At 48.6% G+C, this 14,031-nt stretch overlaps 3 protein-coding genes and 1 non-coding gene across 4 annotated transcripts; 2 read left to right on the top strand and 2 right to left on the bottom strand.

Moving 5' to 3' along the window:
• Nucleotides 1-188: 188 nt before the first annotated feature.
• FPRO_03210 (uncharacterized protein) lies at nucleotides 189-2,855 on the bottom strand (the record flags this gene model as incomplete). Its single annotated transcript, XM_031226603.1, has 1 exon — nucleotides 189-2,855. The coding sequence occupies one exon, from the start codon at nucleotides 2,853-2,855 to the stop codon at nucleotides 189-191; it is 2,667 nt and encodes an 888-aa protein (XP_031077123.1).
• A 3,251-nt stretch (nucleotides 2,856-6,106) lies between these two features.
• Nucleotides 6,107-7,925, top strand: FPRO_03211 (uncharacterized protein; the record flags this gene model as incomplete). The annotated part of the gene is made up of 4 exons (XM_031226602.1): nucleotides 6,107-6,601; nucleotides 6,653-7,140; nucleotides 7,217-7,635; nucleotides 7,690-7,925. 4 exons carry the CDS (start codon nucleotides 6,107-6,109, stop codon nucleotides 7,923-7,925), a joined length of 1,638 nt encoding a protein of 545 aa, XP_031077122.1.
• A 368-nt stretch (nucleotides 7,926-8,293) lies between these two features.
• Nucleotides 8,294-12,705, bottom strand: FPRO_03212 (uncharacterized protein; the record flags this gene model as incomplete). The annotated part of the gene is made up of 7 exons (XM_031226601.1): nucleotides 8,294-8,727; nucleotides 8,777-8,818; nucleotides 8,871-9,010; nucleotides 9,080-9,242; nucleotides 9,293-11,775; nucleotides 11,852-12,033; nucleotides 12,082-12,705. The coding sequence occupies 7 exons, from the start codon at nucleotides 12,703-12,705 to the stop codon at nucleotides 8,294-8,296; spliced, it is 4,068 nt and encodes a 1,355-aa protein (XP_031077121.1).
• A 1,155-nt stretch (nucleotides 12,706-13,860) lies between these two features.
• Nucleotides 13,861-13,942, top strand: tRNA. Its single transcript has one exon. It is a non-coding gene; the product is annotated as a tRNA-Ser (tRNA).
• Nucleotides 13,943-14,031: the final 89 nt, after the last annotated feature.

The following is a 14,031-nucleotide window of genomic DNA, read 5'->3' as shown; positions in this document are numbered from 1 at the left end:
CGAAAGAATAGATGAACCAAAAGAACTGCGACACCCTCGAAGTATATGATATATATGCTTCAACATATTTTCCCCCGCAGAACCGAGAAAATAGCCAAGGAGATATCCAACCAAGACAGAAAAATAAGAGAACAGGGTCTCTGTAAAACAAACGAATGATGGTCATAAGCGTTACTTCGAGCTTTTCTTCATTTGAACATGGTGTTGGGATCCCCATCGAATATCCCTGATTGGGTGCGGTAACCTGAATCTTGCTCTAGAGCACTGCGGAGCAAGGACGATATTTGACCATTGGGCTTCTGGTCCTGAAGCTTTTCTTCTGGTTGATGAAATTGAGGCTCTACCATTTCGACAGTGACTCGAAGCTCTGGATTAGACCCCATGTGGTCAAAGTTCATGTCATTGAAATCATCAATGTGCTCCAGCCACAGTTTCTCATCGACCTTGGGTGACCGATGCATGAGCCCCATGGATTCGCCAGCGGTAGATGGCACCCTTGAAGGAGTGGATTGAACCTGGGACACTATATCAGACAGTGATACTATCGCATCTCTATCATAAAATGGCATTCCCGAGTCTTGAAATAGATTCGTGTCTGCAGTTGCAGCGTCGAGACACGCCCCCAAGAGCATGCTATCTTCATCATCACACATAGGCGAATTCATATTTGTTGGTAGTTGCATGCGTGATCCTTGGCGATCGCTTGTAGCCGTTTTATGCATCAATGATGGATCATAAGACTGTTGTGACAAGTGGTTTTGTGCAGATGCAGGTTGAAGCCGGGTAAAATCACTATTCTGAGAGGGGGCCTGCGAGAACGCCGGTGGAGGAGGCTGTTGGATTGATGACTGCCAACTCGAGTATGGGTAAGAAGGGGGAAACATGACCCGTGTATGTGCCTGGGCCTGTGGTTGTGGATGCGCTTGTTGTGACTGAAAGCTGTAGCCGGCAGAGCCACCTTGCAGACTCCCAAAGGAAGTTGCTTGACTCATTGGCGAGTAGGAAGATTGTGTGACCTCCTGAATCCCGTTTCTTTGCAGGTTCTTCACCATACCTGCGACAAGCTCTGGTGAGGTATTATATATCATCAGAGCAATTGGCGGCTGGGAAGATTGCTGGGCACCTTGTTGCTGCCATGGTGAAGCATGTAGTGGCGCCACCTGTAGATTAGGCGGGTTTCTCGTAGGCTGTTGAGGAAACTGGCTGGGTCTCTCTGCCCGGGGCCGGTCCTGGATCACTGGAGAGACTGTGGATGCTGAATGGGTTTTTGCTTTCCCCTGTCCATGGGGTGCCTTTGATGCAGCAGGGCGAAGATCGCGAGTGGGCTGTTCCGGCCGGCGTTGTGTCTGATTGTTGTTGCTTTGCTGTCTCTGGTTGGGGCGACTGTACTTGTTTGCCAGGCTTCGATGATTCGACTTGCGCGGTGGCATGTTTTTAGGAGGTCCGCTGGGCTTCACGGTGACTGAACAGAAGGTGGTGTATAGAATGTAGACCTTCTTCTCCTTTGGCTGCTCCGCATTATAATCACATAATGGTTCAGCCATATGGTCTTGCATGCCCTTCTTGTCAAACGTGCGCCAGCATCGCAAGCAGAGGGCCTTGCCGTAATGCTCTTGGTCCAAGAAATCTTGTCCTTGCCACTCGTGCAATGAGTCGCATTTGCCACAGTTTCCTTTCGCTTTGATGAAAGGGTCGAAAGTTTGACAACTTGCTAGGTATTTGCGAGCAGAATAGTATGGATCTCTTCCACGAATAAGACCATGATGATCGGCGGCGTGGGTGACAATGTGTGATATTTCATCCTTGCGGCCTGAGCAGGCATGCCTTTCAGGAGATGAAAAGCGCTTTGGGTCGAATAGCCAGAAGAAACATGTCTCGCAGGCGCCTATGAAATCATCGGGCGTGACCAGATTGTTTGGGCGCCCACGTACAAGACCGTCTTTCCGAACATTGGATGAATTTGAATCACTAGAAGCTGACAACGGTTGGATATTTCGAGTTTGTCGTTGAGACTCTTGTGTATCCTCAATCGTTTGCAGTGGCACACTTGTGCCTTGCTGGGGGAGTCTAGGAGGACCAGATGATGCTGGAGATGTACGGGGTACCGATTGGTTCTTGTGTCCAGATCTGTATCGCTTTGCTTGTTGATATTTGCCAGTCGCTTCATCGTCAGTTGAGCGACTGTTCTGGCGCTTAGGCACCTTCTTTGAACCTGAAGATGTGTCTGTACCAGCTACTGACCGAGTTGTCTGCTGAGTTATCGAACCGGGTGGTTGCTTGTAAGCACCACGCGTATGCGGTCCAGATGGAGGAGTGAAAGCTGAAGAACCTTGAGGTGTTGCTAAACCCGGGGGCCTTCCTTCATCGTGATTACCATTGTCGGTATATCTTATTTGTCTGTCGGAAGGGGTACCAAATGGCAGGAAAGATTGTGATGAAGGCCTAGGTCTCTGCATCAAACGTTCATCAATGGATGTAACATTGTTCGATGGGGTGAAGAACCGATTGTGCGGCCCCGTCGTACCGGGCGTACCAATTGCCTGAGCTGATGGCCTGCGGCCTCTTTGAAGCACATCATCGACACGGCCAATAACTCTGTAGTTATCAAGTTGGCGTTGAGGTAGAGATCGGGAAGTGATAAAGGTATTCTGTGATGGCTGAGAGTTTGGTTGATGATGGAGCCAGTTCGCTACTTGGAGACTGCTTCCGCGACGCTGCTGCTCCTCTAGCTGTTCCAGCTGCCAGTCGGTAGGGTCATTCAATGGCGGGAGATTGCCAAGGTCGATGTTTTCGTTACTCTCGACGTTCTGGTCGCTATTCGCGCGACCCAAGCCCTGGTTTGATAAACCGTCCATGGTGATCCTTGATGCAAACCTCCCAATGGCGTTGCAATGCGACGGGAGGCGGGCTAGTACACCCCGCTCTCAGCCAAACGAGGATGATAGCTGTAGTTATTGACGAGGTCGAGATGGCGGATTGGTGGCGAACGGGTTTGGAGGTGATGAAGCAAACGGGGAAGGGATTGGGAGATGGAAGGTGAGGCATAGTGGAACAGATTAAAGAGGCCCGACAATGTGAGTCTACAATGGGTACTAGGTAGGACAATGTGAAGGTATCTCGTACCGAATAAGGCTGCGGGATGGACAAGTTGATTGGCGGTCGAGGTTGAAAAAGGCATCCTTTCGAGTTAGCCCAACTCATTTTCAACCCCCCAGCGAGACTGCGCCCGACGATTTGGCGGAGGGAATATCATGGTGAGTGAGCTTGGGCCGAGATGTTGATGTTGATGTGTTGTTGGAGGTTGAAACATAGTTGAGATGATTTTGAGCCAACGGCGAGGGCAATTGAGGATGAAAACAGGGGAGTCCCATCGGTGAAAAGACGTTGTCGGTGTTATTGGCAGCCAGTGGTTCGCCCACTTATGTCATTGCCGCCCATACAGAAATGAGGGGTATTAGGCAAAACCACACAAAGGTGTACAAAATTGGTAGCATTGGGTAGCAAGATGACCGAGAATGTCTTGAGACCTTGCTTGTTTTGTATGTATGAGCAACGTTACCTCATGTGATATCAAGGTAGCTAACGTTCAACACTCACTACCAGCATCAGCTCCAAGATGACCAATTGTGAGGCTAAGAAATAGATTGCCCAATACTTGAGCTCCAGCTTATCATTGAGCAAATTGGCATAGCAGTGGCTTGTTTGATTGGCCTTGGTAAAGTAAGAATATCAAATTGGAGCCCATTCATGCCCCGAAGCTTCAGAAGTCACTTACACAACCCTTGATCTTTAGTACGCCTGGTGGGGAAGAATATATCGTGGAGTCGGTTGAGCTCCCTTTTCCGTGGAGGATAAAGATCGCACTAATTGATATATTAAACCCGGGGATTTATTAGTATATTCGCTAATAAACACATAGGAACTAGAAGACTAATGCCGAATCCGACAACAAAACCGGCCAAAAAGATCCCGCAGACTCTCATTGCTATCTCCAGGGTATCCCCAGAATCATGAGAATACCACAAGACATATTCACCATGCTGTAGGACTGATTATTCAGATAATCAAAAGATTTCGCTTAGCTTATCTGAACCTTGACAAATCTTGATTTCGAGGTCTTGTGCTCTATCTCATGTTCTGGGCGTTCCGATAAATCGCGATTATGCTGCTGAAGGATTATTCCCTACGTATGACCACCCACGATTGTGGCAGCAAAGACTTGCATTTTACCCAAACTCGCAAAAGCTGAGGCGAGCATGTCTGTGTCAGCTGTCAGTCACCGGATCACGCATGGAAAAGAAAGACCACGAGGAGCAATGGGTTCAGGGCTACAGCAGAGCCGCATCCAGCCCTGGTTTTTTAACCATTGGTTGTCGCCAATCGATGTAAACAGACATGACGCCATGACAAGAAACCTGTAGCAAACATACGTGCACCTCAGGAAGTAAGAAGACACGCGGCCTTAATATAGGGTATTAAAATAAATTCAGTAAAAAATATCCTAAATTTAGCAAATATATCCTAAATTTATGCTAATTTACCTAAAGGCTTTATATCATTCAGGACCAAGATCCTGAGTTTTCTTTCCTCTAGGCGCATAACGAGATCGCGCCCGAAGCAGTAATCGACCAAGATATTACTCTCGTCATAAATGTCCAAAATAGGATATCGGTCAAATATTCCCCTTGCTCTGTAAACCGTAACTGGGCGCGTGCCAAGAGATGCCATCCTAGCCCATCATCTTGAACAGGGCTGAAGTGTTGCCAATTTTGGCAAGTCTCGGCGCCGGCCACGAGCCTCAACTCCCGAGGATCCATGGAATGAACTCGAGGTCAGGGTTGCAATGGCCAAACCGTCTTTGTTAGGAAATAGGCGGCGAGCTTGTCGATCGTTGTAGCGACGGCGAAGCCAGCCTTGTACAGTAAAGCGGATCGACAACTTCTCCTGGAGCTTATTCCATGGCGTATGATTCGCTCGTGTTCTCAATGATCAATGTCAATGCCGCCAGTTTCCGTAGAAGCAGAGATATAGCTTCTGAACGTCATTGCCTCATGAACCCCTGTTACCATTACAGGATTAATACCTCACATGAATTCGGGGAGGTCTCCGACTGTTATTCGCATAACTCGCCGTGGCATATACGCATGCCGAATCGGTTCAACTGGACAATCGGTAGACAATGTAATATCACTCAAAGATTTATTGCAGAGACCGTTTCAGAGCGTAGGTCACTAGAGTTTCTATGAAGAGACCAGAACAGCCATCAAGCTCGGCACAAGCTTGCCCTAAACTTGTAGCGTTCCGCGCGAAATTCGTTTTACAAAGGCTAGAACTCAACTAGAACTAAGCTGTTCGATATTGGAAAGAGAATGCAGACTATACAGCAGACCGTTGAACTATAGACCGGAGCATGAGTCGTGTTGCAATATCGCCGAGTAGATACACGCCGATCATTCTCTGTCGAGGTCTAGCGTCCTGGGGATGAAACAAGATTCGGAAAAGAATACCACGAGCTTTAGACCTTGAGACCCAACTCCAAAGATGCATCTAGATACTTAGACTTCAAGTTCAACTGCAAAGTATCCAAGTTCTAAGGTCTACAGGACCTGACTGAGAAGAGGCGAATACCTTTCCAAGGTTAAGTAAAATGCCCTTAATCTCATCACTATCAAGTCTGTAGAATATGATCGACGACTCCTTGCATATTCCCCAGACCATACCCCAGATGATGAGCTCTATTCCCCGCACACTATCTAGCCACAACCCATGTATGCGTACTCCTTCATGACAACGTCCCGTCATCACTTGCGTTCTCCAGATTTTGACGGTCCGGGTGGCGCCGTTGGGGGCAGTTGATCGTCATTGTACTGCCTGTGTCTGGCTCAAGGTGCCTGAATTAGGTTTCGGAGCCAAGAGAATTAGAACAGCCACTCTGGCCGCTGAGCAGTTTCGGAGGTTGATTCAGAGAACTGTAGTCTTCCTTTCAGTATATAAAGCCTGTCATATCCCGATAGAGTCGTGCTTCTCCTTTTCAAACAGTTCCATCAACAGTAGTAATCCAACATCCAGCGCTCCACACAACCCCTTATTCTTCCACTTACTAGTCATGTCTTCCAAAGATGACAAAATTCTCCATGATGAAGATGACGGCACTGTAGAGGACATCAACATCGTTCCTACAGCAGATCTCCCGACAAGACTCGCAGACAGTGTCGCCTATGGCCCAGGAGGTATCCGAGGCGTTATACAGTCCCCTTTTGTCTTTGGGGCTGCATTTCTCGCTTCATTAGGTGGATTTTCCTTTGGATATGACCAAGGAGTTATTTCCATCATCAACGTCATGCCTCAGTTCCATGATGTCTTTCCTAGGGCAGCTTCTGGCTTTGGGAAGGGCTTCATGACTGGTATGTTGGAGTTTGGAGCTTTCTTAGGTTGTTTCTTCATGCCCTGGATGGCCGATAAGATCTCCCGAAAGAAAGCTCTGGCTGTAGTTGTTGTGATCTTCAATATCGGTGCCATACTGCAGACTGCCGCCGTTAACTATGAAATGCTCGTTCTTGGTCGCACAGTCGGTGGAATAGGTGTCGGCACTCTTGCATTGGTAAGTCGCAAAACCCATGTAACTTGAAGCACTTGTCTGAGACCTTTCCAGGGCGCTCCTCTTTACATATCCGAAATCTCACCCCCGAATCTACGAGGAACTCTTCTGGTTCTCGAATCCATATCTATCTGTGCCGGTGTAGTGGTTTCATTTTATATCACTTATGGAACTCGCCATTTGGAGGGCGAGATTGCCTTCCGTCTTCCTCTTGGCCTTCAAATGGTCTCTGCTACAGTCGTCGGAGTTGGAATCCTCTTCTTCCCTTACTCACCCAGATGGCTTGCCCTTGTTGGGCGCACAGAAGATGCTCTCAGCAATCTATCTCGAATGCGTCGTCTCCCACCTGAAGACTCTAGAGTCCTTACTGAGTATCAAGGCATTATCGCCGAGGCGCAATTCCAGAGAACCGTGCTTGAGCGCCGCCACCCTGGTAAACAGGGCTTCAAGCTCGAAGTCTTGACTTGGCTTGACTTGTTCAACCACAAGACATGGCGAAGAACTGTCGTGGGTTGTGGGATTTTGTTCTTTCAACAATTCAGGTTAGTCAGTCATATACCATAGAAGACCTTGCTATAGTAAGGGTTCCCCGAGTTTTGGCTTGGTCTAACGATTCAGCGGAATCAACGCATTCATTTATTACGCCCCGACTCTCTTCCAGTCACTTGGCCAGTCTGAGGAGATGTCTCTTACCATGTCTGGTATCTTTAATGTTCTTCAGCTAGTTGCTGTTGGCGTCTGTTTCTTTATCATAGATCGAGTTGGTCGCCGTCCTCTGGCCATCTTTGGTGGTGTTGGAGGTGCTGTTTCGTGGGGAATCATGGCTATTCTTGTTGGCATCTTCTCCCACGACTGGAAGACCAATGCAGCAGCTGGTTGGGGGTGTGTTGCTATGGCCTTCATATTCATTCTATGTTATGGAGTTTCATATTCGCCTCTGGGTTGGGCCCTCCCATCAGAAGTCTTTCCCAGTGCAACTCGATCTAAGGGTGTAGCCCTGTCAACTGCAACTTGCTGGATTTGTAACTTTATTGTTGGTGAGTCCTACATAGTCCCTTCTTACAAGAAAAGTCATTAATTCGCATATATAGGTGTCATTACTCCTCCTATGCTAGAGTCCATTGGATTTGGCACGTATGTCTTTTACGGATCCTGGTGCGCTATCGCAGCTGGCTGGGCATACTTCCTTGTCCCTGAGACTAAGGGCAGATCTCTAGAGGAGATGGACCAAGTATTTGGAGACAACAGTGGTCAAGAGGAGAAGGAGATCATGAAAGCAACTGCTGCGCAGGCCAGAAGTGCAGGCAATCCTATTAACCATGTGTAGTTCGTTTGCTACTCTCAAATGGTACAGTAAATCTAGATTTCGATTAAAATATTAGATTTACGATGATCGCCGATGAAACTTAAAAAATATGCTTTCCTATGATATGAAACTGCAATAATTGCATAGCTGGTGAGGATGTTGGGGATTGCGCGCGCATTCACTACCGTCTCGCTATAGTCAAAGGCACGTATTGAGTTGTTGACCTAGCATCACAATAACACACTCGCAAAACCACTGGCTATGAGCACGGTATCAATCATTTTCTATAGTTGAACTAAACATTCTACCCTTCTTACCTCATATCCCATTCTCCATGACCATAAAACATCCCAGGAACCCGAACACCAAAATGCAAATTTCTTTTTAATTTAAGCAACCCATTTACGGGCGTTCAAGAAGAGCTGGAACCAAGGACCATATTGTCCCCACTCAGCGAGCTGGCGCTCAGGCTTCCATGAGCCAACATCAGCCATAATGGTACGCTCGGGATGAGGCATCATGGCGACGACACGGCCGTCCTTGCTCTGCACACCTGCGATACCCTGAGGGCTGCCGTTGGGGTTGAAGGGGTATCTCTCTGTAACAGAGCCGTAGTTGTCGACGTAGCGGAAGGGAATAAGACCCGAGTCGTTGACGGACTGCAAGTCGTTGACAGAAGAGAACGCAGCTCTGCCCTCACCGTGAGAAACGACTATGGGGAACGAGGATCCACTCATGCCACTGAAGAAGACAGAGTTCTCGGACTTATCTTCGATGGTCACCATCGAGTATCGACCCTCGAACTGGGTGCTGGCGTTTTCAACTGGAAATGGTTAGGCTCCACCACCGCGAATACAGGCAGAATGACATACCGAATGTTGGCCAGTGCTCGGCTCCGGGGATCAATTCTTTCACTGAAAATTGTTAGTATGATTTTAAGAAACAACGAACGAGCTATGAACTCACGTCGAGTCAGCATCTGACAACCGTTGCAGACACCTAGTGAGAAGGTATCAGGACGCTGGAAGAAAGCTTCAAACGTCTTGCGAGCACCGTCATGCATCAGGATAGACTGGGCCCAACCGTTACCAGCACCGAGAACGTCACTATCGGATGTTAGTATCGCTTCGAGAACGAGAACATTCCGGCAAAACGCTGATAATAGATTTACTTACCCATACGAGAAACCACCACAGGCAGCAAGACCTCGGAATCCGTCCAGAGAGAAGCCGTCAAGGATATCAGACATGTGAACATCAACAGCGTCAAAGCCAGCAGCTCGGAAGGCAAAGGCCATCTCGGCGTGACCGTTGACACCTTGCTCTCGAAGAATGGCAACTGCGTGATGTTAATATGTACCTAATTCGTTCAGTACTTTGTGATCTTACCTCTGGGCTTGTATACCAGGCTCTTGATGCTTGTGAGAGCTGGAAGGCTGACATCAGCGGGATCAAACTTCAGCTTGTAGTGTAGACCAGGATCCCTGTTATCTTGAATAGCCTCGAACTCTGATTGAGCACACTCGGGGTTGTCTCGGAGCTTCTGCATCTCGTAAGAAGTGCTAGTCCACCACTGTTGGATCTTGGCACGCTCCAGGTCGACGATGGTCTTTGATCTGTACTTGACAAGGAGAGATTGCTTGCTGGTAGCGCGAACATAGCCGATAGTCTTGATAAGACCGTGGGGAGGACCACATGTTGCGAAGCACCTCTTGAACTTGGTCTCGTCACCTCGGCGGATCTGGAAGACAGCTCCCAACTCTTCGTTGAAGAGGGCATCGAGCACCTTGTCCTCAGACTCAGCAAGATTGTCAAGAGAAATATCAGCGCCACATCGGCCAGCAAACATCATCTCGGCAACAGTTGTGAGTAGACCACCATCAGATCGATCGTGGTACGCGAGGACAATGTCCTCTTGATGAAGCTGCCACAAAGCATCAAAGAAGTCGCGGATGATCTGAACATCGCGAACATCAGGAGATTCGTTACCAATCTGACCGAGTGTCTGAGCAAGAGCGGAGCCGCCCATGGCACGGAAGCCCTGAGCAAGGTCAACGAAGACCAGGACAGACTCGCCAACCTCCTCAACACGGCGAAGCTGGGGTGTCCATGTGCTGCGGACATCTTCGACCAAGCTAAAGGCTGAGATAACCAGTGAGACAGGAGCAGTGACAGTCTGGGACTCGGAGGTGTCCTTGTCCTTCCAGGAGGCCTTCATAGACAGAGAGTCCTTTCCGACAGGAATTGAAACACCAAGTTGAGGGCAGAGCTCCATGCCGATAGCCTGAACAGCATCGTAAAGAGCAGCACCTTCGCCAGGGTGACCAACAGCGGCCATCCAGTTGGCCGAGAGCTTAACGCGCTTGAGATCACCGTTGACGGGACCAGGCTTGATGTCAGCAGCACCAAGGTTCATCAAACTCTCAACAACAGCCATACGGGCAGATGCGGCAGCCGAGATGAGAGCGAGGTTAGGCTTCTCGCCCATGGCCATGGCCTCACCACGTCGCTTCTTGTCATCAAGACTGAAGCTGGTGAGGGTGACCGCGACATCTGCAACTGGAGTCTGCCAAGGACCAACAAGCTGGTCTCGAACAGACAGACCGCCAACAGTACGGTCGCCAATAGTGATGAGGAAGTTCTTTGAGCCAACAGAGGGAAGGTTGAAAACCAACTCTGTAGCTTTAGTGACCAAATCGCCAATGTCAGAGCTGCCGCAATGCTCGGTGAGACTTTTGACAGCGTCAAAGGGACGAAGGTTCTTCTCAACACGTTGAACGTCCTTAGAGATTCGTCGTCCAGGAGGAAAGAGAACATCCATGGGAAGGTTAATGGGATCAACGGGAGGCTGAACAGTAGGCTCACGATCAGTGAGAACAAGCTTTGAAACACCACTCTCATCCTTGGTAACGGCAGTTCCTACAACGGAGAAGCCACATCGCTCTCGTCGGCAGATGCTAGTAAAGCGGTTGAGACCATCCTTGTTGACGAGAAGAACATATCGTTCCTGAGCCTCGTTACACCAGATCTGAAGAGGAGACATAGAGTTATCGGCGCTCTCAACCTGCCGAAGTTCGAACTTGCCTCCAAACCCAGCATCCTTCACAAGCTCGGGAAGAGCGTTTGAGAGACCGCCAGCACCAACATCGTGGATAAAGGCAATTGGACTTTCTGGTCCAAGGGCGACGCAAGTGTTGATGACCATCTGGGCTCGTCGCTCCATTTCGGGGTTTCCACGCTGAACACTGTCGAAGTCGAGATCCGCTGTGGCATCGCTGCCAGTATTGGAGGAGGCGGCACCACCACCAAGACCAATCAGCATAGCAGGACCACCCAGGACAATAACATGGGCACCCTCTTCAACATGGCTCTCTTCCTTGAGAGCATGTTGGGGTCGAACGCTACCGATACCACCAGCAATCATGATTGGCTTGTGGTATCCTCTGTACTCTGGAGCGTCGGATCCGGCCTCGTTGGTGAGAAGAGTACGGAAAGTACCGGTCAAGGCAGGACGGCCAAACTCGTTGTTGAAGCGAGCAGAGCCAATAGGGGCCTCCAGCATAATGTCAAGACTGGAGGCGTAGTGAGAGGGACGTCCAATATCAAGCTCCCATGGCCTCTTGTTGCCAGGAATCAAGAGATCAGAAACCCAGAAACCGGCAAGACCAGCTTTGGGAGAAGAGCCACGTCCAACAGCGCCCTCATCTCGAATCTCACCACCACTTCCAGTCGCGGCACCGGGAAAGGGGGAGATGGCAGTGGGATGGTTATGCGTTTCAACCTTGATGAGAGGCTGGACAACCTCGCGGGTGAGCTTCCAGCTTCCGGTGGAATAGTCTGGAGCCCAGTAGTTACCCTCGTCACCGGAAAGGCTATGAGTGAATGTTAGCAAACAAGTCCGAATACTTAATCTCCAACCGGAATTGTATTTGTGTAACTAAGACTTACACGGCCGCGTTATCAGAATAAGCGCTGATGACATATTCGGGGTTTAATTTATGGGTGTTTTTAATCATGCCGAACAAGCTGTTCTCCTGGCTGACGCCGTCAATTGTCCACGAAGCATTAAAAACATGATGCCGGCAGTGCTCAGAGTTGACCTGAGCAAACATGAACAGCTCAACGTCGTTCTACTGAAATCAGTAATTGATTTTCAACGTCGGACTTATGAGTCATACAGGAGATCGACCAAGAGCAGTGTACTGTTTAACCAAGTACTCCATATTGGGTTGGTCGAGACCAAGCCCAGCCTGTTTGTTATGTTCCTGGAGAGCGGCCAAGGGACCGCGCTCATCGGAAAAGATGTCGACGACAACGAGAGGGTTTCGAGCACCATGAGCGAACATGGTATCGAGTGCCGGTGGAGACAGGCTGAAGAATTCTGTCATGCGATCATGCAGAATGTCTCGGAAACCCAAATCCTCCTCTCCCTTGAAACCATCCTCGAGCTCGATATGGATGACTCGACCTCGTTCGATGCGGTTAACGGTCTTGAGATCGCAGACGAGGGCGATGCTGGTAGCTTTCGAGCTCCATGGGGAAACGTTTCGGGGGCTGACGTAGATATCGACGGCATTGTTGTTGTCGCTTGTTGAGGGAGCATCTGCAGGCTGCTCAATGGCCTCGAGGATCTTCTTAATGCTGCCGAGAACGGCGGCATCCTCCGTCTCAAGGTCAACGTAGTATTGCCAGGAGCCCGTGAGCTTAGCAACCTTGACGGGACTCTGATCATTGATGCGCTGTACGAGCTTCTGGACTTCAGAAGCCGTGTAGCACGACTCGCCGATCAGGACGTGGTGCATGGTGAATGGATTTGCGAGTGCAAAGCAAGATACGCCTTGACGCTTGTACGTCAACGCCCTGTAGCAAGAAGAAAAAACCTAAATTTTGGCGGGGTTTTCGATGCCGATCGGGGCAAAGTTTCTCCGCTCTCAGGCTTATTCTACTTGCAGAATCTTTTCTAGGTTTTAGACACAGAATATTCTTTGGGTTATATGATACTGCAAGCAATTGCTCACTGATACTATATTTCTTTTCTATCGATTATGTTCTTATCGGGATATGCTGGAAGCTCTGCACGTCCCCTCGCGCGGGATCGTTCTGCGGGGACTCTTCCTAAGCCTTCAAGCGGAAAGTGTCGAGCCTGTGCAATGGAAAATTATTTACATAGGTAACTAGATGTTTTCTACTTTGTAGAACTAACGTTGGTTGCCGAGCTAGATCAATTCAACTAAATAATGATGCATACGCTACCCTAGTTAGTGAACCTCATAGATCGCCAGGCTATTCTAGTCAATGTGACTGTTTTTTTACGGCTCGGATGTAGTGAGCTCTAGAGGAGGGTCATATGGAACGAGTAGCTTACGAACACCAAAACAATCGATTGACTTTGATATTTATCTAGCGTAAAATAGTCTTCCGGTGTATGCCTCTAGGCTATAACTGAAGGGAAGTGAAAACAATTCAGCCGGTATCCTTGCGTAGATAGTAAAGTGTTGTTGCCGGGGTTTTAACTTGGAGAGATGTTATACTTCATCTATACCTAATTTAGCAAGAAACCAGGATTTCTTGATCATTCTTGGTATCTTCTTAGATTGCCTTTGGAAATCTGAGTCTGTTTGATTACCACGAAATTTCGACAATCTGCTGTGGCTGGGCAACGTTTTCATCAATAAAGGTCTAGACTCAGTAGACACAATGACGATAATGAACTGTATTCGTTGCTGGAGAAGAACTGTCTTGCTTGTATCAGGGTGAGACATCAATGTGCAATGCTAGCAGACACATCTGAGACAGGAAGAATATCAAATTTGGGCAATCCCGAGAACAAATTGTCATGTATATTTCGTGTTCTTACAAAATCACCCTGCCTTGGGAATGAGTTGGGTCAAGCGGCCGGCCTTTGCCGTGTCCCGAGCAAGATGTGTGGAGAGTCGGAGAGAAAAGTGTAAGCAAAAGGCGCAGTGGCAGAGTGGTCTAATGCGATAGACTAGAAATCTATTCTCTTCGGAGGCGTCTGTTCGAATCAGGCCTGCGTCGCTTCAACACCTTTTTGGCATCTAATGTGATTTATTAATGCCCTTTAGAACACTCATTATGCATAGTGATAAGTTTTCCCTTTATTATAT

Source organism: Fusarium proliferatum (genome assembly GCF_900067095.1).
Source record: "Fusarium proliferatum ET1 genome assembly, contig: FPRO_scaffold002, whole genome shotgun sequence".
Taxonomy (NCBI): Eukaryota; Fungi; Ascomycota; class Sordariomycetes; order Hypocreales; family Nectriaceae; genus Fusarium; species Fusarium proliferatum.
This window is presented reverse-complemented; position numbering and strand designations above follow the sequence as displayed.